Source organism: Aethalodelphis obliquidens, unplaced genomic scaffold (assembly GCF_003676395.1).
Source record: "Aethalodelphis obliquidens isolate GAN/ISIS:26980383/991018 unplaced genomic scaffold, ASM367639v1 scaffold23, whole genome shotgun sequence".
NCBI classification, from domain to species: Eukaryota; Metazoa; Chordata; class Mammalia; order Artiodactyla; family Delphinidae; genus Aethalodelphis; species Aethalodelphis obliquidens.
Window position 1 is genome coordinate 24,001,719 of NW_020837967.1, and position 24,297 is coordinate 24,026,015.

Genomic DNA, 24,297 nt, shown 5'->3' on the forward strand with positions numbered 1-24,297 from the left:
AAAACCAAAATTCAACAAGAGTCATGTACCAAAATGTTCATTGCAGCTCTATTTACAATAGCCCGGAGATGGAAACAACCTAAGTGCCCATCATCGGATGAATGGATAAAGAAGATGTGGCACATATATACAATGGAATATTACTCAGCCATAAAAAGAAACGAAACTGAGCTATTTGTAATGAGGTGGATAGACCTAGAGTCTGTCATACAGAGTGAAGTAAGTCAGAAAGAAAAAGACAAATACCGTATGCTAACACATGTATGTGGAATTTAAGAAAAAAAAATGTCATGAAGAACCTTGGGGTAAGACAGGAATAAAGACACAGACCTACTGGAGAACGGACTTGAGGACACGGGGAGGGGGAAGGGTAAGCTGTGACAAAGCGAGAGAGAGGCATGGACATATATACACTACCAAACGTAAGGTAGATAGCTAGTGGGAAGCAGCCGCATAGCACAGGGATATTGGCTCGGTGCTTTGTGATCACCTAGAGGGGTGGGATAGGGAGGGTGGGAGGGAGACGCAAGAGGGAAGAGATATGGGAACATATGTATATGTATAACTGATTCACTTTGTTATAAAGCAGAAACCAACACACCATTGTAAAGCAATTATACTCCAATAAAGATGTTAAAAAAATATTTCATTCATTTTCTTCTTGTTGGTTTGGTTTCTGACGAGAAGTTGGCTGTAATTTTTAATTCTTGTTCTTCTGTATATAAAGTATTTTTCTCCTCTGATTTTTTTTCAAAATTTTACCTTGCTTTTGATTTTCTACAGTTAGAATATGATATGTATAGGCATATTAAAATATTTTTTGTTTATTTTGTAAAAAAAAAACCTTTTTGATTTAAAATAATTTTAGGCTTATAGAAAAGAAAAATAGCACTGAGTTCCTGTATACCTTTCAACCAGTTTCTCACATAATCACCATACTATTACGACCACCATTATAATAACATTAATGCCATACTATAACTCACGTACAGATCTTATTTGACTTTCGCCAGTCTCCCCCCTTGACGTCCTTTTCTTTTCTGGTTCAGAAATCAATTCTGGATCCCACAGTGCATTCAGTTGTCATGTCTCCTCGTCTCCTCCAAAATTTGACAATCCAGTCAGTCTCCGACAAGTCTTTGTTTTTTATGACACTGACACTGACAATTTTGAAGAGTACTGGTCACTTATTTTGTAAGATGCCCTCAATCTGATTTCTCTGACGTTTTCTAATGACTGGATTGAGGAAATACATTTTGAGCAAAACTGTCTCTGAAGCGATGTGCCTTTGTTAGTGCCTCTCACCAGTGGTGTGTGGTGTCAGCGTGTGCTACTACTGGTGACAGTAACCTTGATCACCTGGTTAAGATGCTGTCACGTTTCTTTATACTAGTTATTATGCCTTTCTTTATAATTGTCTGGTGGGGAAATACTTTGCGATTATGCAGATACACGCTTTTCTCATTTTACTTGTACCCACTAATTTTAGCGTCCATTGATGGTTCTTGCCTGCAACAATATTACCAAGGTGTTTGCCAAATGGCGATTTTCCATTCCCCTAATTACTTCTTAATTTACAACTGGAATTACACTGTAAGGAGGAGCTTTCCCTTCTCCCCCATGTATTAAGTATTTATATCAATATGGATGAATGGGTATTTTATTTTATAGATTATAATCCAATACTATCATCATTATTTTGCTGCCAAAACTGTTCCAGATTTGGCCATGGGGAGCTCCTTCAAGGTAGCTCTTGTGTCCTTTGATATGCCTTCATAAACTTTTTAGCACTTTCTTACTTATGTTCCAGGCTTATCTCATATTCCCCCCCCCCCCTCAGTTCTAGAATCAGTCATTTATGCAAGGAGCCTGGGTACAGTCATTCTACAGGAGATGGTATGTGAATCCCAGATCTGTGCACTAGATACACTCACTGCTACTGGCTCTCATTGCTTCCATGCCTTCTCAGCAGACAGAGCTGGGAGATACATATATGTACCCTAACACCTGCATATACCCATGTATAATTTTGTATTTATCTTTATAGACATAAAGAACCATGAGTTCACTCTGGTACCTCTGATTCCAATCGGACACCACAGCGTTTATTCTAGCCTCCTTTCTTCCCCTTGTTTGTAACTTCTTTCTGACAGTGAGAAATCTGGGTCTCACCATCCTCAACAAACTTATTTGTTCAATTCCAGGGTACACTTTACATATAAAATAGTTTCAAAATAATGCATACCTCTGTGAGTAGCATTTTTATTAACTAGAGGGAAAACAGGGACTGGGGGGGGGAAAGTGTGACACTTGTCTGAGTGTATCTTTCTGCACAGTACACCTTTACAGCCACGACAATGTCCCTGTTCCCCGCTCCACCCCCCCAAAATAAATCACTCAGCAGACAGAATAAAAAATGAAATACAAACATCAACAAAGGAACCTAACTGTATTATAAATGAATGACATCACACACTGAAGGGGGTGGGGAAGACAAGAAAGAACCTAAGTAACTTGGAAAGCAGTACTTGGAACACGCGCAGTAGAGCTGATGACAAAGGAGCTGCACACACTGCTCTCCAGGCAGCTCCTGTGTTTGGCTGGGATTTGCAGGAGGGCAGAGGGCACGGCTGAGGCTCACACTGTGGGCACAGCCCAGGCTCCTCCGCCAGGGCTGTCTCTTAACACTTAGGTATTTAGAGGCACTTAAATACTACGGTTGCATATTAGCGCAAATGGAGTGGGATCCCCTTATAAGCAGAGCTAAGAAGTACCTCCGTGGTCGTCTGGCCCAGTCTTTTCGTTTTACAGACGCAAAAGAGGCGCTCGAGAGTCACAGAGTACAGTGACGACGCGGAGCCGCGGGGCAGCTTTGTCCACATCACACACCATCCTTGGTTGAAAAGTTTCCAAAGAGTAGGTCAGGCTGAATCTTGAGACATGAGGATAATTTGGCTCGATAATGCGTTATATAGTGATTGATGCACTGTTTGCACAGATTACTTATTTTATTACAACTTGTATTCAAGAAAGCCTTATTGCTATGGACTACAAGATCAGAATTTTAGATGTTCTTATTTTAGAGAAGTTCTCACTGACTTGTCATTTTTGTAAACACGTACATTTCTACAGAGTTTAAAAAACTTCAAGTAGAAAAATGGTTAAGTCGCTATTACTTGGGATCACTTTTTAAACTCAGCAATTTTAAAGCATTAAGAAATAGCCAATCTATTAAACAATATTTTATACTATTGGATTAGTTTCATATACTTTTTAAAAGCTAAAAAAATGAGGGGCCTATAAAACAGGTGTCTCAAAAGTTAAGAGTGTATATATTTAAGAACGTTTAACTGACACAAGCAGGAGAATTTTTGTCTGAACCACAAGAAACTCTTGTCAGATAAGTACGACATGTTGGAACACTGCCAGGTTACACTGTCTTCCCTACAAAAAAATGTCAAGTTTATAGTATTTTAAAACAACAGGGCTTAAAGAATCTAGAAATTTCATTTTTAGAAGTGAACATGTCCTAGTTAATTTAGTTGCTACGATGAAACTACTGCGTCTTCTCTATAATCTAAGAACTTGAGATTTCACTCCCAGATAAGAAGACATTTTTAAAGGAGCTTACTGCATAATTAACATCTCGATAGCATATATTTTCCAATATATTTAGACCCTTGATTTGCACTCTGCTGCAGCTGTGTATCAGTTTCATGTGCTGTCTCTGGCACAGCTAAATGTCACTGACTGCTTTCTTCTTTACTGTTCCCCCTTTTTCTTAAAAGTCTTTAAAGTAACTGATTGGCGTAGATGGTGCGGCTCCTGTGGCTTTCCTTCCTTGTTTTTGTTGTTTGTTTTGTCACACTGGGTAGTAGTTTATTAACAGGACGCACCAAAAAAGTAAAGACCACAGACCAGCAGTGGAGCTGGGATCCTGAGAGAAACGGTGACCAGGCAGGGGGACTGTCTGCCTCTGGGAGCGAGCTCCACTGGCCGTAACTCACATGTTCTGCTTCTGCTCCAGGATCAGGCTGGTTTGGTCAACCAGGTCCAATTCGACAGATAATTTTTCAAATTCAGCCACAACGACCGCCTTGAGGAGCCATAAAACAGTTCAAGGGTAGAAGTGCTCTGGACCTGAGGCCTCATTACATGAACTTGCATTTGAGGGCATGATTAAGGGCCACAATGGTAGCCAACTGAATAAACCAGTAACCGTTACTAACCTGGATAATCATGAAGTTAAATTAATTTATTTATTCTGATCCAATATTCCAGCACGAAGTCTTGGTTGCCTTGCACTGCCGGGCAGTGTTGCAAACCTGCTGTGCCCCTTTTCACAGATGAAATCCTAAACTCCAGCAACGGGGAAGGGTATCTTTACATGGTGGAAGGCCAGAGTTATCCAGACTGGAGGCTTTCAGCGGCTGATACTGTTTCTTCACTTTGGTCAAAACTATTTGTCAAAAGAACGGCTTTATGTTTATTGGTTTGTTCTACTTGGTCAGGCAAGATTGTTTTGAACATGGTGTGACACACATAAACCTTTATTTACTTATTTAATTAGTTACGGTAAAGCCTAGAAATTAGCCCTTTATGTTGGTTTAGAAATATAGTTTATTTATGAAAGGAATGTATCTCCGAATTGAGGGTTTTTTCTTCAGAGGAGTTTTAAGTAGTTTTCAGTGTCTCTTTAACATATGTTCTCTAAACAATGCATCTTGAACAATAATGGCTCAAATGAAAATAGTTATGTTCAGGTAGGAATTAATGTGTAATTCTCAATACCCTATGATTTGAGTATCAAATTTACCATAAGATTTGGTCAAACAGAACTTGAGGTAGCTTGTACACAATACAAATTAGAAAGTATTGATATGTACTCTGTCTCATTAATTTTTCCTACCCACACTCATGTTGTTTGCTTTGTCATCACACGTAATTGGAAAATCCAGAAGAGGATATTCTACTGCATGTAGTCATACGTTCACTCTTGCCATTGCGCTTTCTTCCTTCCTGATGTCCCAAGATTTCTCTTCTATCACTTCCTTTCTGTTCAGAGAGCTGCTTTTAGCCATTCACTTAGCGTAGGTGTGCTGGGGACAAACCCTCTTCGTGTTTCTTCATTTGAAAGTGTCCTGATTTCTTCTGCATCCTTGAAGGATCTCTTTTCAGGATACAGAGCTCCAAGCTGACAATTCTTCTCTTCAGCAGCTGAGATGCCCTGTTTCTGGCTGGCTCCATGGTTTCCTATGAGCAGTCTGTCACTTAAACTGTTTTCCCCTAAAGGTAAAGGCGTCTCCCCTCTCTACCTTCAGGATTCTTTCTTTGGCTTTAGCTTTCTGGAGTTAGCCTATGATGCATCTTGGCCTGGGTTTCTTTGGATTTATCCTGTTTGGGGTGTGGGTGCGTGTCCTCTGCCACATTTTGGAAAATTTCAGCCATTAATTCTCTGAATACTTTTTCGGGCCCTTCCTCGTACTTCTCTCCTGGAATTCTGATGACAGGCACAGCAGATCCAAAGGAGTTGCTTAGGCTCTGTTCTTTTTGCGGTCTGTCTCCTTCTGTCGTTCACGCTGGACGACTCTCCTGTTCCAGCTGCAACCTCGCTGATTCTCCTCCCATCCTTCCACGCGGCTACAGAGTCTGCGTGCTGAGGTTCTGAGTTTCAGTTACTGTATTTTTCAGTTCTAAACTTTCCGCCTGGTGCTCCCTCGTATTTTCTGTTTCTTTGTGAAGACTGTATCCTTTAGCTTGACGCATGCTCACAATTGGGAGTTGAAGCACTTTTATCACGTGACCGCCCACGTCAGGTAATTCTAGCACCTTTGTCACCTCAGTGCTGGTGTCTGTTGACTGTCTTTTCTACTTCAGTTGAAACTTTCCTGGCTCTCAGTGTGACAAATGAGTTTTGAATGACACCTAGATATTCAGCTATTCTATAGGGAGACGGAGACCCGGGATCTCCCGTGGGGAGGCGGGCACGCTCCCATCCTGGGCCGTGGCGGGGGAGGTGCAGGCTCCTCCCTCAGCCTCTGTTCTGCACCTGGGGAGAGGCGCTGCTCTTTCCGGCTGAGCGGGTGGGGTCCAGGCCCCGGCCAGGCTCTCCTGATCCCGCTCGGGCTGAGAAGGGCGAGGCGCCTCATCACCGCGCTCCGCTCCACGTGGCTTCCGCTGGCCCTGCGGGCGGGGGTGGACGCCTTCAGTCTCCACCAGGCTTCCTAGCACGAGCGGGTCAGATGCCTGTCACCACTGCGGGCGATGGGATGGAAGGCCAGGCTCCCACGTAGTTCCCACAGTGTTTCCATGGTCACTGCTGCTGAGTGGGGACCCAAGTCCCAGCTCCCTACTTGGTCTCTGACATCACCATGGGGGGAGGTTCCTTTCAGTGAGTGTGGAAGGCTGGGCTCCCCACTAGCCTCTGCTGGTGAGGGTGGGCAGTGGGGCTGCCGTCTTCCCGTGGCTGGACTAGAGCAGGTAGTGTCCACAAGCCGCCTGCTTACCAGGTGTTGAGGTTCTGATCCACCAGGGACACATGGCTGAGAGAAAGCCCAGGGGACTCACTGCTGGGTTGTTCCTCAGGACCTGAGCCTGCCTTCTTCCCTCCACCTACCTTCCAGAGTCTTCTTGTTTACATGTAGTATCCACAGGTTTTGGCTGCACTTAGCAGAAGAAACAGGGAAAAGTATATCTATTCCGTCTTACCAGAAGTCTCTATAGTTCTTTTTAAAACAGGTGATAAAGGATTAAGTGATTATCTTATTTTACTACTTCCTAGATGCCTTATACATGGGCCAGCCAAGAAAACGCCTTAATCTCTATTCATATTTTATATAAGAAAAGTTTAAGAAAAGAAAGAAAGCAAAGTGCCACCCAGATGGAGCTTCCAGGTTGCTCAGATTTCAAAAGTAAATTTACAAAGAGCAGAAAGAATGTCACATAACCAAGGATGAATACAGGAGTTTAGGCAACATAAGGTCCAAATAGTGTCAGGAAGATAAAAAATGAAGAAGAACTAAAGCTCTCAAAATGTTAAGGAAAGCAAGGAAGGGAAAAACATTTTCTTGAAACTGATGGTATAACTGATGAAGATTAAAAATAAAAGAAGGAAAACGTCTTACGTCTTAACTCATTCACTCACTTGCAGGAGATTTCTTAAGCATCTAATACGTACTAGGCGTTAATGGTCACAGACAGAGGTCAATATGATACAGTGTGTGGCCTCAGGAGTGTTTGGTGGAACAGAGTGGTCAGTCAGTCACAGCACGATGTGGGAGAGTGACAGACAGACGCAGCTTTGCTGACACTTACTGTGTCTGCGGGGGTCAGACAATGTTTCACAGAGGAGGAGACAGACAGGACAGAAGGACGCCCAGGAGAGGGGACAGGATACGGAAGCTTAGAGGAACGGGCTGGACACAGGGCGTGGTACCACTCCAAGCCTGGGAAGATGTGGTGGAGCTGGGCCGTACCGGCCCTGGTCTGTCATGTTGCAGAGTCTGGATTCAAATCCCACAGGCAGCCAGGAACTAAAAGAATTAGTTTTGATCTTCTCTTCCAGAAAGTATGAAGTTCAAGAAGCAAAAGAGAATCAAACTCATGATAGATACGTCACTGTACGGGAACTCTTGGTCTCCTGGCTCATACAAAATTATCTTCAGAAAATATAGAAGACTTTGAAGATAAATCACTGACCTGATCACTGGTTATGATCTGTGAGTAACAGTGGAGATTAGGAGATATGGACAAAGTCATTCAGTTTGCATAGTCTACCTTTGACTTTCTTTTGTAAACTACAGATCAGAGATATTTAACTTCCATCCTGAGAATGTTTTCTAGAATAGATTATAAAGGTACTATGTTGTCTGCACTTAAGAAGAAAAAGAAAACATTAACCACTAGCATTCGGAATCGGTTCAAAGAAAAAAAGTCATATAAACTGGCCTCATATCCATTTTTTAAAGTACTACTAGGAGGCATGATCTCATATGATATTTATTTTTGAAGACATGGATGGATTAAAAAATGGTTGAATAAGTTTATTTAAAAAGTGGTGGTTTAGAGAGTGATGACAACAGAAGAAAGCTAGTGCCACTAGGTGTGTCGTTGGCCCTACTCATCACACTTCTGGATGACAGAGGGAAATGGACAGGACAAAAGACAGAATCAGACTCAAAAACAGATACAAGTGGGACTGGTTCCAACAAGATTACGAGTAATAAATGTGTCATAATCAGCTCCCTCCAAACCTAACTGTAAAATGGAAGAATCCATGGGATCATCTTAAACCCCTCTTCCTCTCACAATCCTGATATAATCCATCAATAAACCCTAGTGACTCTACTTTCGAAGTATAACCAGAATTTGGTACCCCTCACCACCTTTACTTCTACTGTCCTGGTTCAAGTCACTGCCCTGGAGTATTGTAATAACTCTGTGCCGGTCTTTGTGTCCCTACCCCTGACCTCTAGGGTTTATTCTCAATACAGCAGCCAGAGTGCTCCTTGTGAAATGAAAATCAAACCACACCACGTCTCCATTCAAATTCTTCTAATGTCTCCTCATTTTAACAAGAGTACGAGTGTGTCCAGTAGCTTCTAAGACCTCTCAGTGCTCTGGCATCTCACTGCCTCTCTGGCTTCATGTCTGCGGATCCCTCCCTCCCTCCCTCTGCCCACGAGCCTGCTGGCCAGGCTCCTCAGACGCCAGGTTAAAAATCACAGTGATTCCGGGACACAGACACACTACTAAATGTAAAATAGATAATAAGGACCTGCTGTGTAGCACAGGGGACTGGGAGACTCTACTCAATACTCCATAATGGCCTATATGGGAAAAGAATTAAAAAAAAAAAAAAGAATGGACATATGTAGATGTATAACTGATTCACTTTGCTGCACACCCAAAAGTAACACAACATTGTAAATCAACTATACTCGAATAAAAAAAGACTTTACCACGTTATTCTCTGAAAAATCCCACACCCTCAGTCTAATTATGGAAAAATATCAAGACAAACCCAAACTGAAGGATGTTCTGCAAGTACCTGACCAGTACTCCTCAAACTGTCAGGTCACGAGAAACAAGGAAAGATGAGAAACCGTCACAGACCGGAGGAGACTAAGGAGACCAAACCAAATGCAATGTGTGCCCTGGACTGGACCCTGGAACAGGAGGACATGAGTGGGAAAACCCGTGAGATCCAAATAAAGTCTGGAGTGTAGGTAAAAGAAGATGGAGTCTTCTGACCCATGGACATGATACACTGCTCCATGTGCTGAGGTACTTGCTAATGCCTCTGATAAGGGCTTATAATTTGTTCGTGTGCTCTTCCACATCTATCTTCATTTTTTAACTCTTGCTGACGTATAAGGATGACTTTAAATTCAGTATATCATTTGTAGTCAGCAAATTTGTCAAATTCTCTTACTAGTACTAATAATTTATCTGTAGATTCTTTTTTACATACACAGTTGTATTATCTGTAGATGGTGAGAGGTGTTCTTTCCTTCTTAACTGCTATCTTTCTGTGTCTGTTCTGTCTTACTGTGCTGGCAGCACCTCCAGAAGAAGGCTGAGGAGAGCAGTAAATGTCCTCATCACCAAGGAAATGTTCTCATCATTCTGTCATTAAGCATGATGTCTGTGATAGATTTTACATAGACATACTTCCTTCGATCAAGGAAGTACCTAATTCATTAGTTTTTATTATATCCATTCACAGGTACTGAGTTTTAATAAACACTTTCTTTCTGTGTCTGTTGAAGTGAATTTCGAGTGTTCTCCTTAAGTCTGGGTTAAAGTGGTATTTTTAAATTTTTATTTTTGTAAAGATACTTTTTTGATGTGGACCATTTTTAAAGTCTTTATTGAGTTTGTTACAGTTTTGCTTCTGTTTTATATTTTTTGGTTTTTTGGCCACAAGGCATGTAGGATCTTAGCTCCCTGACCAGGGATGGAACCTGCACCCCCTGCATTGGAAGGTGAAGTCTTACCCACTGGACAACCAGGGAAGTCCCTAAATTGTTTTAAATGTTATTCTGACCTTGCATTTCATACACGTACATGCATGTATACTGTATCGCTAATATCTTGTTTGGGATTTCCGTGTCTATGTTCTGAGCAAGTCTGTAACTTTCCTTTCTTATACTTATCTGGTTTGGTATCAAGATTAGCCTCATTTAAAGAGTTGGGGAATCTTCTCTCTTACACTAGTCTTTGGAAGCACTGTCTAAAATTCTAATTATTATCTCCTTGAATATTTAGAAGAATTTACCAGTGATGTCATTTGGGCCAGTTTTCTTTGTAGAGGAGGAAAAAATTTCTCTCTATATATACATATGTACACATATCAAATTATCATGTAGAAAAATTTACTGTTTTTTCTTTTGGTGTACAGTTCTATGAACTTTAACACATGTAGACTCATGTGACCACCACCACAAACAGGACACGGAGCAGTCCTGTTATCCCCGACACCCCCTGGTGCTGTCTATCCCTTCATGGTCACACTTTCCCTTTAGCCCGTGGCAACGACTGATTTGTTACCCAGCATACAGTCTGTCCTTTTGAAAATGTAAGGTACGTGGACCCACACAGTATACAACCTTTTGAGATTGGCTTCTTTCATTTAGCGTAAGGCCTTTGAGATTCATCCAAGTTGTTGCTTGGACCAGTAGCCTGTCCCTTTTCATCACTGAGCAGTATTCCATTTCATGGGTGTACTACAGTTTCCTTACACTTTCACCTGTTGAAGGACAATGGGTTGCTTCCAATTTTGGGAACTTATGAATAGAGCTTCTAACATCAGTGTACAAGTTTTCCTAGGGAAAATACCCAGGAGTGGGATTGCTGGGTCATATGCTAAGTGTATACTTAACTTTATAATAAACTGCCAAGCTGCCTCCCCGGGTGGCACAGCATTTGCAATCCTACGAGTCTCAGCTGCTCCATATCTTCACCACTCCTTTGTGGTGAGGTTATAGAACTATTCCTGTTTTCCAATTCTTCCTGAGCCAGTTTTGGCTAAGAATTTCTAATATCCTGTCCCACATTTCCCCTGTAAACTTGTTAATGTCTGTAGTATCTGTAGTTATGTCCACTCTTTCATTCTTGACTTTAGCTATTTATATTTTATTTTTTCCTTGATCAATCTCATCAAAGGTTTGTAAATATTAATGTTTTCGAAGAATAAAGTTTTGCTTATGTTGATTTTTTGTACTGTAGGTTTATTTTTTTTCAAAAAAAATTTTTTTTTGACGTGGACCATTTTTAAAGGCTTTATTGAATTTGTTACAATATTGCTTCTGTTTTATGCTTTGGTGTTTTGGCTGCAAGGCATGTGGGATCCTTAGCTCCCCGAACCAGGGATCGAACCTGCACCCCCGGCATTGGAAGGCAAACTCTTAACCACTGAACTGCCAGGGAAGTCCCCTGTAGGTTTATTTTCAATTTTATATTACAGTTGATCCTTGAACAACTGTAGGTTTGAACCGCACAGGTCCACTTACACGCTGACATTTTTCAGTAGTAAATACTACAACACTAAGCTATTTGCAGTGGACTGAATCCATGGATGAGGAACTGCACGAACGGGGGGGACCTGCATGCGCTGAGGGACTGTAGGCATCGGGGGGACAGTACACATGGCGGGGACCACACACGTGGTTGGGGGAGAACTGCAAGCACGGAGGGCTGACTAGGCTGCAAGGAGGGTCGGCACCCTGACCCTCACATTGTTCAAGAGTTAACTGTACTTATTTTGTTTTCTTTTCTTTTACTTTCAAACAACTCAGTTTGCTGTTCTTTTTCTAATTTCTTAAGATAGATGTTTATTAGTTCATTAACTTTTAGCCAGAAACTTTCCTAAAATATGTACTTAAAGCTCTAAATTTTCCTCTAGAAACTGCTTTAACCACATCCTACAAATTCTGATATAGAATATTTTTACCATTCAGTTCAAAATATTTCATTTTCATTATGATCTCTTTATTGATCCATGAACATACATTCAAGTGTATTCCTTAAAACTCCCAAACATAATATTCTATGTATCTTATTTCATAGCTTAATTGTATTGTGTTCAAGGAACATGCTCTGTATGATTTTATCCTTTGAAATTTGTTGAGATTTGCTTTATGACCCCGTATATGTTCAATTTTTACAAATATTCCAAATAGCTTGAAAAAATACTTATTTTGCAATTACTAAGTACGCTGTCCGTATATCTTTTCAAATCTTCCGTATCCTCATTGGTTTTGTGTGATTATTCCATCAATGACTAACCAAGGTATGTTAAATCCTCAGCAATGACTGTATATTTGTCTTTTTCTCTTTGTAGATTGTCTATTTTTTCTTCATATATTTTTGAGGCCTTGTTATTAGGTACAAACACATTTAAAATAATATCTGATCAGTGAATTTAATCTTTCACCATTATAAAATGATCCTGTTATCCATAATAATGCTTTTAACCTTCAAGTCAACATCATCTGAAATAAATTTAGCTACACCCGTTTTTTTGGTGAGTATTTTCATGGGAAATACTTTTTTTTTTTTGCCGTACATGGGCGTCTCACTGTTGTGGCCTCTCCTGTTGCGGAGAACAGGCTCTGGACGCGCAGGCTCAGCGGCCATGGCTCACGGGCCCAGCCGCTCTGCGGCATGTGGGATCTTCCCGGACCAGGGCACGAACCTGTGTCCCCTGCATCAGCAGGTGGACTCTCAACCACTGCGCCACCAGGGAAGCCCGGGAAATACTATTTGTTTATCTATCTTTACCATGTACTTGTCATTTTCTCTGCTCTTCTTACACCTCAGACCTCTAACAAGGATTTCTCTCTTCACGCCTAAATAAGGGTCTACTGAGAACACATTTTCTGTTTTCATTGCCTGAAAGTTGTCTGAAATCATCACCTCCTTTCTTAAAAGATATCTTGTGAAGTACAGAATTCTGTATTGGTGGGCATCTTTTCACTATGTCTGGCTTCCACTGTTTTTACAGAGAATTCAGCTGTCGGTCCAACCGCCACCCTCTCAAACATAATCTGAATTTGGGGGGTTTACTTTTAAGAGTTTTATTTTTGTCTTGGATAATCTGTAATTTCACCATAATGTGACTGGGGATAGATTTATTTATCCTTCTTGAGATCCACTGAACTTCTTGAATCTGTGGTCTGGTGTCCTTCATCAAGACTGAAGAAAATCTAAGCCATTATCTCTTCAAATACTGCTGCTTCCCTGTTCTCTCTTCTCCTAGAATTAAGAGTAGAAGAAACTTCTATTCTATCCTTCATGTCTCTTATCAGGATTTTTCTATCTGTCTCTCTGAGTTACATTTAGTATAAATTTCCCCCTATATTCCAATTCATTAATTCTTTCTTCAGCTCTGTTTACTTTAATGTTAAACCTATCCTTTGAATTTGAATTTCTCTTATTCTATTCTTTTAATTTTTAGAAGTTATATTTGGTTCTTAAAATCTGTTGATTCTACTGTATTTTATTCTACCACAGCAGGTAATTTCAAGTTTGCATGTGTTTTCTTTAAACATGACAGTCATTTTATAATCTGTGTCAGATAGTTAAAGTCCTTACGGGTCAGTTTCTGCTTCCTTTTGTTTCTGGTAGTTCTCACTCACATTGCTGTCTTCTTGCTGAATTATCTGGGAAACTTCTACAGTGCTACGATGAAGGTATGCTCCTCCAAAAGATCTGGCTTTGCTTCTGCTTGGTGTCTATGGGTAGGGCAGCAGGTCCACTTTGGACTCAATTATGGCTTGAACTTTATCAGGCTGCCCAGTGATGTGAATCTGAGCTATAAATCAATGCATGACAGCTTGTGGTTACTGTTTCTCAGAGACAATCCTCCATTCCCCCAATCCCTAGTCAAGGCAATTTTGTTTGCTAAGTCCTGAGGATGGTAGGGGTGGTAGAGGGTTTGCTTTTAGTTCATCATACTCAGGATGTAGCCCATACTAGGGGAGGATCTGCTACTAACTCTTTGGTGGTCCAAGGCTTTGTTTCTTCTCAGAGGCCTGAAAACCACATCTTAGGTTACCCTTGTGAGGCAAATGTCCTCGAGGCCAAAGAGTCTTCTATGCTGTGCTCTGCTGACCTCTATGGCTTCCTGTATCCACTTAGATATATAATCTGTTAATGTCTTACTATCTAGTTAGCTCTTTAAATCTTTCAAGAAGATTTCTTTCTTTATTTAAAAATTTAATATCGTTAGTTATTTTCAGTGAGAACACTGGTCCAAATAATCTATCCGAATGTATTTTCAGAAACAGAACCTCTTCATTGATTTTTTCATCTTTCTTTTTACCTCTATATCATTCTCTTGATCTCCCCCTTTTCCAGACAAATCATTTCCTTCTTGCTTCTGTATTAAGACTTCATATCAATGACACCAATGGATCAGTTCTGGCTACCAACAGTAAATACTTAAGAAACAGCTGCTCCCCCAATTTCTGAGCTCAGTATTACAATTTAACAGGTTATCAGCCCTGCTGTTAACCAACTGTGATAATGAATAAGCAAGTTAACTTCTCTGGGTTCTACTTTCCAGAAACCTGGGAGTTATGTCAGCCTTTCTTTCTCAATTACACAGAATTACATGGAATCAACCAAATTTAATATATTTTACCCCCTACATTTCTGTCAACTCTCTCCCTTTTATTCCCATCCCAAGGCCCACTTCTTTAGTTCCAAAACTCTCATCACTGCCTGAACTATTAAGCCTCTTTACTGAGGACACTACCTCCTGCCTCTAGACACACCTGTTCCCAGGATTCTTTTTCCATATTGCTACCAGACTTATTTCTAAAGTACATATCAGTGCTGTTATTCTCATAGCTTCCAGGATAAAGTTCAAATTCCTTGACTTAGCACATGATGCCCTTCATAGTGTTTCCCTTGTTTACTTCTCTGAGCTCATTTTCTGCCAACCCCACTTGTTCAAATCTTTGTGGTTCCAACGTATGTCGTGCCTTCTGCTGCAAAACCACCTCCTGTGCCTCTCCTCTGCCTGCTGAACCTCTACTGGTCCTTTGTGACTCAAGCCCAGCACTGTTTCACTCGGAAATCCTTCTAGGACTTCTCTCTCAGGTGTAGGTGTTCCTTCCTCGTGTTTCCACATAACTCTTAAATTTACACCTACATCGAACTATAATGACTTTGTGACTTACTTCCCTCTCCCACATTAAACTGTAAGCACTTTTCACACAGAGACAGTCTTACTCCAGTTTGCAACCCCATTCCTGCAGAGCTGCTGAATGGACAGATGAGTAACGCCGTAAAACAAGGGGCTGATTACGTGATTCCAGAGGTCCTCTGTTAGCTATAAAATTTGTTAACTTCTGTCACCCTGTGCCTACTCTTTGGACTCTTATCTCAGCTTCCACATTTGGTTACCCAGATTCTTGGGCCTGCATACCTGACCCATTTCCCCTGACTGTCTAGCCTGAGTTTTGATATCCTGTTGAGATGATTTCCCTGAATTTGAATCTTGCTGGGCAGCTTCTCTTTGCCTGACCTTGAACTTGGTCCCTTCACCTGCTCCTCTCTGCCTCGGTTGATGCCCCGAGCCTGACCCTCCCCCGATCCCTCTAATTCACAACAGCTGCCACGTCCACATCCTTCTCTTTTTATCCCACTGTTGCTTAAACTCTCACAAGACAGGCTAAATAGTTTATTGGGAAAAGTAGAAAGGAGACATTTTAGAGCTGGAAGAAAAAGCACCTTCATCTGACAGATGGGGAGGAAGGTTAGACACAATGCTCGCTCACTGCAAGGGCACTAGTGGGGGCTCCTTGCTTTCACTGCTCCTTCCACTCAACCATGCTTTACTTTTGTAAAGGGTTCACTCGGGGAGAAATTTAAAGCAAGTGAAAGAACCATGAGAGAGAGACAGAGGGAGGGAGGGAGAGGGAGAGAGAGGGAGGGAGAGAGAGGGAGGGAGGGAGGGAGGGAGAGAGAGGGAGGGAGAGAGAGGGAGGGAGGGAGGGAGGGAGAGAGAGAGAGACAGAGAGAGAGAGACAGAGAGAGAGAGAGAGAAAAGGGAGAGAGAGGGAGGGAGATGCTTACAAACACTAACAATATTCCCATGATTTACCTGCATTTGGGATTTTTGCACACTGAATTATCTTATAATGTTACTATACCAAAATACACTTTGTTGGTTTCTAAGTAGATTCTTCATTTGAGGTCACAGTATGAAATTAAAGATAGGTTCAATTACATCAACAGTATAGGGAAAGCTTGATTCTGGTTTTTAAAAAACTACCAAAATTCAATATATTATATGGATCAATATATTACATGCAAGTTATGGTCAAAATAACTTTCATCTCTCCTAATAAAATAGCAATGCATCATCAAGTTTAACACAATGAAGGTATTTTCAAATTGTCAATTAGGCCCATGCATTTCCTATTAATTCCACACTGACTTTAGAATGTACTTTTTGGTAAGTAGAAGGAGACGTTCTACTGATTAACAGCAAATAAATTACAGTTCATTTCAAACTTTTCATCCAATTTATCGTTTCAATTAATATATTTTTTAAAAGAAGATGGAAGAGATATGGAACATATGTATATGTATAACTGATTCACTTTGTTATAAAGCAGAAACTAACACACCACTGTAAAGCAATTATACTCCAATAAAGATGTTAAAAAAAAAAATCCAGAGAATAGAACACTACCAGAAAAACGGAACTCACCATCGTCTTCCCAGCAGCTCTTCACGTTCCCTTCCCTTGCACTGCTCCCAGGCAGCACTGCCTGGTCTGTCGGCAGGCCATCCTCTGGGGCGCCACCTTCACAATCTGCTGCATCCGTGATACTTTCTTCTTCCACAATGTGGAGTTTGTCTTCATCGTCTGAATCTGAATTTGTTTCTACCACAGTATTATAGTTTGTAACTGTAATACAAACAAGAAACAAATAATCAAAACCAATTAGTACAAAAGCTGGTTTTCACACCTTAGTACAAAGAAATTTTAAGAAGTACTTAAAACTTTGGTGTTCAGTAATAGTTTTAGACTGTAAAATGTAAGCAGCTAATTTCTTTGATAACATGCACACACACAGCACTTCCTAGATACCAGGTGGACAAAAAGGCAAGTAACAGCAGCCATGCTTATTAAATGCTTAGCTATGCGCACAGGCGTTTTACGGAGAGTAACTCGCCAATTCTTCCAAAAACCTTTTAGCAGCCCCATGACCACAGGATCTACCTACCGCCTACTGCTTATATCCCTGTTCTACAGAAGCGGAAACCGAGGCACAGGGAAGGTAAGTATCTTGTCCAAGACCACACATCTAGGAAGTGGCAGGGTGGGGATTTGAACCCTAGGAGTCTGGTTCCATATTCTGTGTTCTTAACCACTACATCAAACATCTTCTCCAATTGTAATGAGTTTATATGACATGACGCTGCTTATGTAGAACAAGGGCTTCAAATCTTTAAAGCATTGCAATTTAAGAAAAGAGTTCATCTCTCCTAATAAAATAGAAATGCATCATCAAGTTTAACACAATGAAGGTATTTTCAAATTGTCAATTAGGCCCATGCATTTCCTATTAATTCCACACTGATTTTAGAAAGAATCAACCAATTTAACCAAATTTCCACATAATTAAGACATGATTTAAGTAATGTTTATACGTAAGTCCATCATTCTGAAGGAAAAAAGACCATGACATTTAGTTTTCAAACGGGCACCCTTTCCACGTTTTTAATGAGCTTCAATAAACTTTAACACACCAGCATTATAAAGACATATAATAATTCTGAATAACTACAGCTCACAGAACCAAAACAACTTATATAGTATAGGCAATATTTTTTCTTTAGAGTCCTTGTAGTAGTCACTCTAATGCGATAAATCATTTAGAACCTCATGGGGTATGGGTCACGGGAATACCTCTTTTCAAAAATTAGCCGGGTGATTCTTACTTGCTAAGGTAAGTGTGAGAGGAAGGGGGAAAAAGAAAGCTTTGTTTGCGTAGCTAAGCAACAATCACTTCCAGTTATTCTTTCCATTTCTTCCTTAAATGTTCCAAGCTTTCTTGAAAGAAGATAATCACCTAAATGCTTAAAACGACATGTCTGTGTGTATATATATATATACACACATAGCCCTTCCCATACACACACACACACCCAAGAACACAAAAGAAGAAACACAATCAAAAGCATGGATGTGTATGTCAAGGTGAGAACTAATAACCACGTCTCCAAAACTGCTCTGACAGACCCTGGGAAAAGCCCTCTGTCCAAGACGGTACTGGAGTTACTCTTTTGCCCACACTGGGAATTCTTCCATATCTGAAGAAAAGTGTCAAGTATTGTTGTGTCTGTAATACTTCAGTGTGAATACAGTTTCCCAGATCTTGCCCCAAGAGCAAATAGTTTTCTCTCTAGTTTTAATGTAAAAGTAATACATGTAAAAAATTCAGACAATACAAAACATGTAAAATTAGTAAAATCCCCCTCTCCCAATTTTTCCTTCCTCAACTCACTCTTTCAAGGTAACAATAACAGCAAGGTTTATTAATTACTTTATGCACTAGGCAGGCACGATACTAAGCATTTTACATACCTTATCCTATTTAATTGTAACACAGACTTCACCTTATACACATACATATCATTTAATATCAATCCTATATATAAGCGTATGTGTGCATACTTAAAATACACACACATGGGATCACATTACACTGTTCTGCCACTTAGTTTTTTGCCACTTAATTACATATCCTGGAAGCTTTTCTATGTGAGCATCTGTGGAGCTTTCCCATTTTCCTCTGGATGGCTACAGAGCATTTCACTGTAACAGATAGAACCTAACCAATCACCTGTGGACAAAATTTAGTTTGTTTCCAGTGTTTAAGTATGTCAACAACATCATAATAAATTTTCTTGTAAATGTATCTTTGGACATTCCTTAAATACATTTGTCAGATACATTAGTAGGGGTGGAATTGCTGAGTCAAAGGAAAACTTATTAAGTAGATATGGAAACACGGGGAATTCCTTGCACTCCAGCCACACCAGGAGCAATGTAAATTGTGAAACTGTGTGTGTGGGTAAAGAGCGTGATTCTCAAAGGACAGTCTGCAGTTGGAAAAGGGTTTCCCACCGAACCTTTAACTGAGAGTAAGATACAGGTGTGTGTGTGTTTGAATGAGGGAAAGGGTTTCCCACCGAACCTTTAACTGAGAGTATGATACAGGTGTGTGTGTGTTTGAATGAGGAAAAGGGTTTCCCACCGAACCTTTAACTGAGAGTAAGATACAGGTGTGTGTGTTTGAATGAGGAAAAGGGTTTCCCACCGAACCTTTAACTGAGAGTAAGATACAGGTGTGTGTGTTTGAATGAGGGATCTTACCGGCAAACGATGCGCAATGCTATTAGCTTTATTTTTACTGTCAAGGGCTCCTTAGTAGTAGCCTACTGAATGACTTACTAAAGTCACTGAAAGTTGGGATAGTATATAAAGGCATTTCTATGCCACAAGCTAAACTTAGAACACAGCTAGTGTTTCCTCAGGGTTAATCGATTCTGTATTCCACTAGACCTGGATGCCATGGAAGGTTCGGCTCACTGCAAAGCTCTCATCGTGCTTGGACATTCACAGACAGCTGAAATTCCTACTATTTTCTGAAGGGAGGTTTCAGTGCTTCTTCAGTGTCTTGAGTTGACCATGGGTTTATATTGCTGCTATTCTTGCCTTTTAATGAAGTATACTCCAGTTTAGTTTTATCATTATCAATTTTGTTAGCTCTAGGTTTTTTTGGTCAACCCTAGATATTTACATGCACACTTAAGAGTATTCTAGGCTTGAAAATTTTCCAAAAATTGGGCTTTAAGACATGTATGCATTATGGTTCAAATATTTACTTGCGTGCTTCATAGTTTTCATTGAGTTCTTTTTACTCTGAGCTGTTTTATTCTGTCTGAGTCAACTGTAGCCTGAAGTCCTCTGAGAACACCTGTCACCGTCCAGGACTCTAGCAAAACTCCTTCCTGTCCCCCAGTGCAAGCTGCCATTGTGGTATGGAAGATTATAAGCCAAATGACCAAACCACAGAGACGGCAATATATTTTACTATTATCTTGTGAATTCTCCTAGAGCATGTTTTGAAGAAGTGGTATAAAACTTGAAAAATCCAGAAGAGCAATACATTTTGCTGGCTAAGATGGAAAAAAGACCAATAACTATTTTCCAAGACTTCACACTGTCTTCTGCTTCAAAGTCACTTAGTGGAGAGAAAAAGGAGTGCAAATCACTTACATTAATTATCGTAACTCAGATAACAGGCAAGCCTCCCTGTGTGTCTGGATCTATCCTGTGGTGGACCTACAGAGCTAATCTCAAAAGTACAGCCCCAGCACTAAAAAGCAAAGAGAGTAATACAGGACCTTTATCAATTCTGATAGCCAATGAGAGTGTCAGTGATCTCAACTGTGCCCACCTATCTCCATATCTCTACACTGTTGCACCCTTTGGCTAAAAAAGTAACATCTAAAGAGAGGAATATTATTAACCATCACAGGTGATCATCACCTCTTGCTTCTGAGTTTTCATTGAAATAATAACATTTTAAGAAAGAAAAGACAAAGGAACAGAAAAGGTAAACAGCTTTTTAAAATCTTTAAATATAATTTGTAATACACAATACGAATTTAAATTTCAATAAAAATAGTAACATTTTCAATGCATTCTAGAATGGGATAAGGGCACGCTGACTCTCGGTGGTGATTCCTGTTCGTGCCATTTGCTACCATCAACGCCAGGTGTAACAGCGTCCCCCGCACAAGGCGGCTGGGAGGAGCTACCGACTTAGAAACACGCTGTGCTTATTAGAGCAGCACCTCGTAGGCAGTAAAGACTGCAGAAGTGCCTGCTGTTACCATCAGCAGCAGCAACATCTCACTGAAGCTTACAACAGTTCCTAACAAGTAGGTACTATTACAGCTTCCTTTCATAGACAAGAAAAGTAGCTGAGTGACGTGTCTGAGGTTATGTAGCTACTAAGTGGAAAAGCTGGACTCCAAACCTGGTCTGCCTGATTCCACAACCCATATACTTTTATTGCTACATACAAAGCCTGCTGATAGAAGATGGTTGCACTAATGATAAATAGTTTTAAACTTGTATTTTTGTGTCTAGCCTATTCTGGGACCCTGTAATCCCAAACTTAACAATTTGGCACTAAAAACATTTGCAAATGACTAAAGAATTTTAACCATTAGAATCTCAAAATAATATAACAAACAGTGTATACCATGGGGTAATATCATCATTATAATCAATAAACTTTAAAAGACTAGCATATAGCACATTATTTTTAGTACTGATTGCACGTAGCACCACATCAACTGTGCTAAACTTTTATGTATCTGTTTGTTAAGTAATGTACAATAATAAAAGAACTAGCTACATTAGACGAAGACAGTTCAAGAAGAGAGCAATACAATCTCAACTTCCATCACGAAGATATCTGAAGGCTTTACAAATAGAGACCCCACCAGACACTGTCTACAGTTGCTCTGCACAGCAGGTTGGGTTCCTGCACGTTAAGCGGGAGACTAGGGGTGGGTAGGGGAGTGGGCGGTGGTCAGGTCTGACACAGGTTTTCGGTTCCTGTCCGGTGACAGCGGTGGCATGTGTCGGTTAAAGCCACAGGTAAGGCCACGTTTCGACATATTTTTGGATGTACAAAGGTGTTTTTCCGTCCAGAGGAGGGGTATTTCATGCTTAACTATGTCCCACTCATTCCTACCTAACCCCCAACACACACTCATCCGCATGGCAGAAAAGAAAGATAAAATCTCTCTTAGGAAAAGACCTAAGACTGGTCCTTAAAAACTAACAGACTCCTTCTAACAAACTCTTCCATATACATCAGTCTAACCTACTGGTATAATTTAAGAAAGACCTAGAAAAAGAGGTACACTGCAAGTCTGCTCAAGATTATAGCTGGACTGAGGAGCAGAATATTTTACACGTGTCTGCACTAGGCTGAGAACAATGTGACTTAGGCGTGAGTGCGTGAAACGTGGAGAGAAAGGCGGAGACCAGCACAGGTGCTTCCATTACCCCTCGACATCACTGGGACGGAAATGATGTCACGTCACGTATTTTTCTTGTCCTGAGCAGAGTCCCTGGCACACTCACTGCCTCCCACACGGTAGGTACAGAATTATTTGCTGAACTGAATCTGAGGCCACACTTCTTTTCTTCTCAGTGAAGTCAGTGAGTATATTTAAGTGTCACTGGAAATTCAGGAAATGAAGACAAAGCTGCAGTGACAACCATATAAAGAAACTTGTAAATTAACACACGAAATAGAAAGGAGAGGTTATTTGACAATTCATAAGGTTATAGAAAACTTCTGCAAATACTACTCCAAGAGAGAGGAGCTCACGCTGTCCATAAACACTACGCTCAGTCTACACCGTCAGTATTTGTTAATCTGGCTTTTGACCTGATTTACAGATAAGATTAACTTACTATCTATATTATTTACTGCATAAAGTTATGATATAATATGCATATTTAATATAACATACAAGTAATCTAGTAAATAATGTACAATGTGTATATTATCTAATTTTATATTTAAGTCCCTTAAAAATAGGCATCACAGTGACCGTAGAGCGCTCCAAGCCCTATGAACATGTGAGGTTTTAATAAACACTAATGGTTCAGCCAGTTTTGCGGGAAGTTATTTCAATTCCTCTCTAGGTAAAATCTTTCTTAACTTAGGGTATCTAATGAACAATAAGCATAGACTCTTTTTACATTTTCAAAGTAATTTGAAAAACATAACTTCAGGGAAAGTCAATGATTCTGAAGTTGACCCCATGCAAAAGGGCTGGTGGTTTTCAATGCCTCCAGATACCAGCTATTAATAGACTGAAAGCTGACTTGTCTTCTCCCCTCTCTCATCACACAAAAAGTACTAGGTTTCCATGGGATCCGTCTTTGGTCCTCTCTCCATCCTTACTCTGGCCCTTCCCCCACTCTCCACGGGTCTGCTGTCTATGGCCCCCAACAAGAGCCATCCCAAGTGACCTTCCCCTTGTCCTGCCGTATCAAAACTCCCACTCATCCAGGGAGCTTATTGCAGCCAGTGTTAGTACAATTCACAAAAAGGTTGGTGGAACAGTTAAACAGCAAAGTTCTCAGCAGATTAAAGTAAATTCAGTCTCACGAACAGGTAAGGAAAATATATGGACTAAAGTAACTCACACTAAATTATTAATAACTAATATTTCCTTTATAGGTTAATTCTACATTTATAAAAGGATGCTTTTTAATTTATATTACTTGTTACTTCTGGAACACAGGCAGTATGACAAAATGCAAATAAAGTGTGGAAAAGAAATTAAAAATATAAACATGGAAATTATTGAGTCAAAAAGTAGAGAAGCCATATAATTGATAAATCAATCCAAAAGCCAGATCTTTGAAGTATCAGTAAAATAGACAAGTCACTAGCCCACTTAACACTAGAAAAAAAATTGAGAGGCACAAATATTCGATATTAAAATGCAAATAGAGAAGTAACTCCAGCTAAAAGTAATTTAAGCTACTTCCTGTATAAATAGTTTGCACAAATCTAAGCAGGTAAACGTGTAAACATGGATGAAGTAACTTTTCTGGACACTGTAAATGCTTATAGCTACATCTGATAGAATTTATAAAATTATGGAAGAGAGACCAATGGTAGACAGACCACAGAATAAATTTAGGAAGCTATCAAACAGTTAACCAAAAAGTGCCAGATAAGTTTTCCCAGGTGAACTTCAGATCTTCAAAGGACTGATAATTCTGTTGCCTTTTAAAAAGAGAGAGGAAAATGCAAAGAGTCCAAATTCTTTCTATGAAGCCGCATAGTAACAGTCAACGAGAATCTGAGGAACAGGGACTCCCCTGGTGGCACAGTGGTTAAGACTCCACCTGCCAATGCAGGGGACACGGGTTCGAGCCCTGGTTCGGGAAGATCCCACATGCCACGGAGCAACCAAGCCCTGTGCCACAACTACTGAACCTGAGCTCTAGAGCCCATGAGCCACAACTACTGAAGCCCGTGCACCCAGAGCCTGTTGCACCCTATGCAACAAGAGAAGCCACCGCAATGAGAAGCCCGCGCACCTCAACAAAGTAGTCCCCGCTCGCCACAACTAGAGAAAGCCCATGCACAGCAACAAAGACCCAATGCAGCAATCAATCAATAAATGTCTGAGGAAGAGTACACACATGCCCACTCATAA

At 40.4% G+C, this 24,297-nt stretch overlaps 1 protein-coding gene across 2 annotated transcripts in view; it reads right to left on the bottom strand.

Moving 5' to 3' along the window:
- Positions 1-24,297, bottom strand: part of ZEB1 (zinc finger E-box binding homeobox 1) — a 194,598-nt gene that overhangs the window by 61,281 nt on the left and 109,020 nt on the right. For both annotated transcript variants that reach the window (XM_027122070.1, XM_027122069.1), the window contains exon 2: positions 16,727-16,927. In XM_027122070.1, the coding sequence (XP_026977871.1) occupies positions 16,727-16,927 (201 nt within the window). The remainder of the gene's footprint in view (positions 1-16,726; positions 16,928-24,297) is intronic.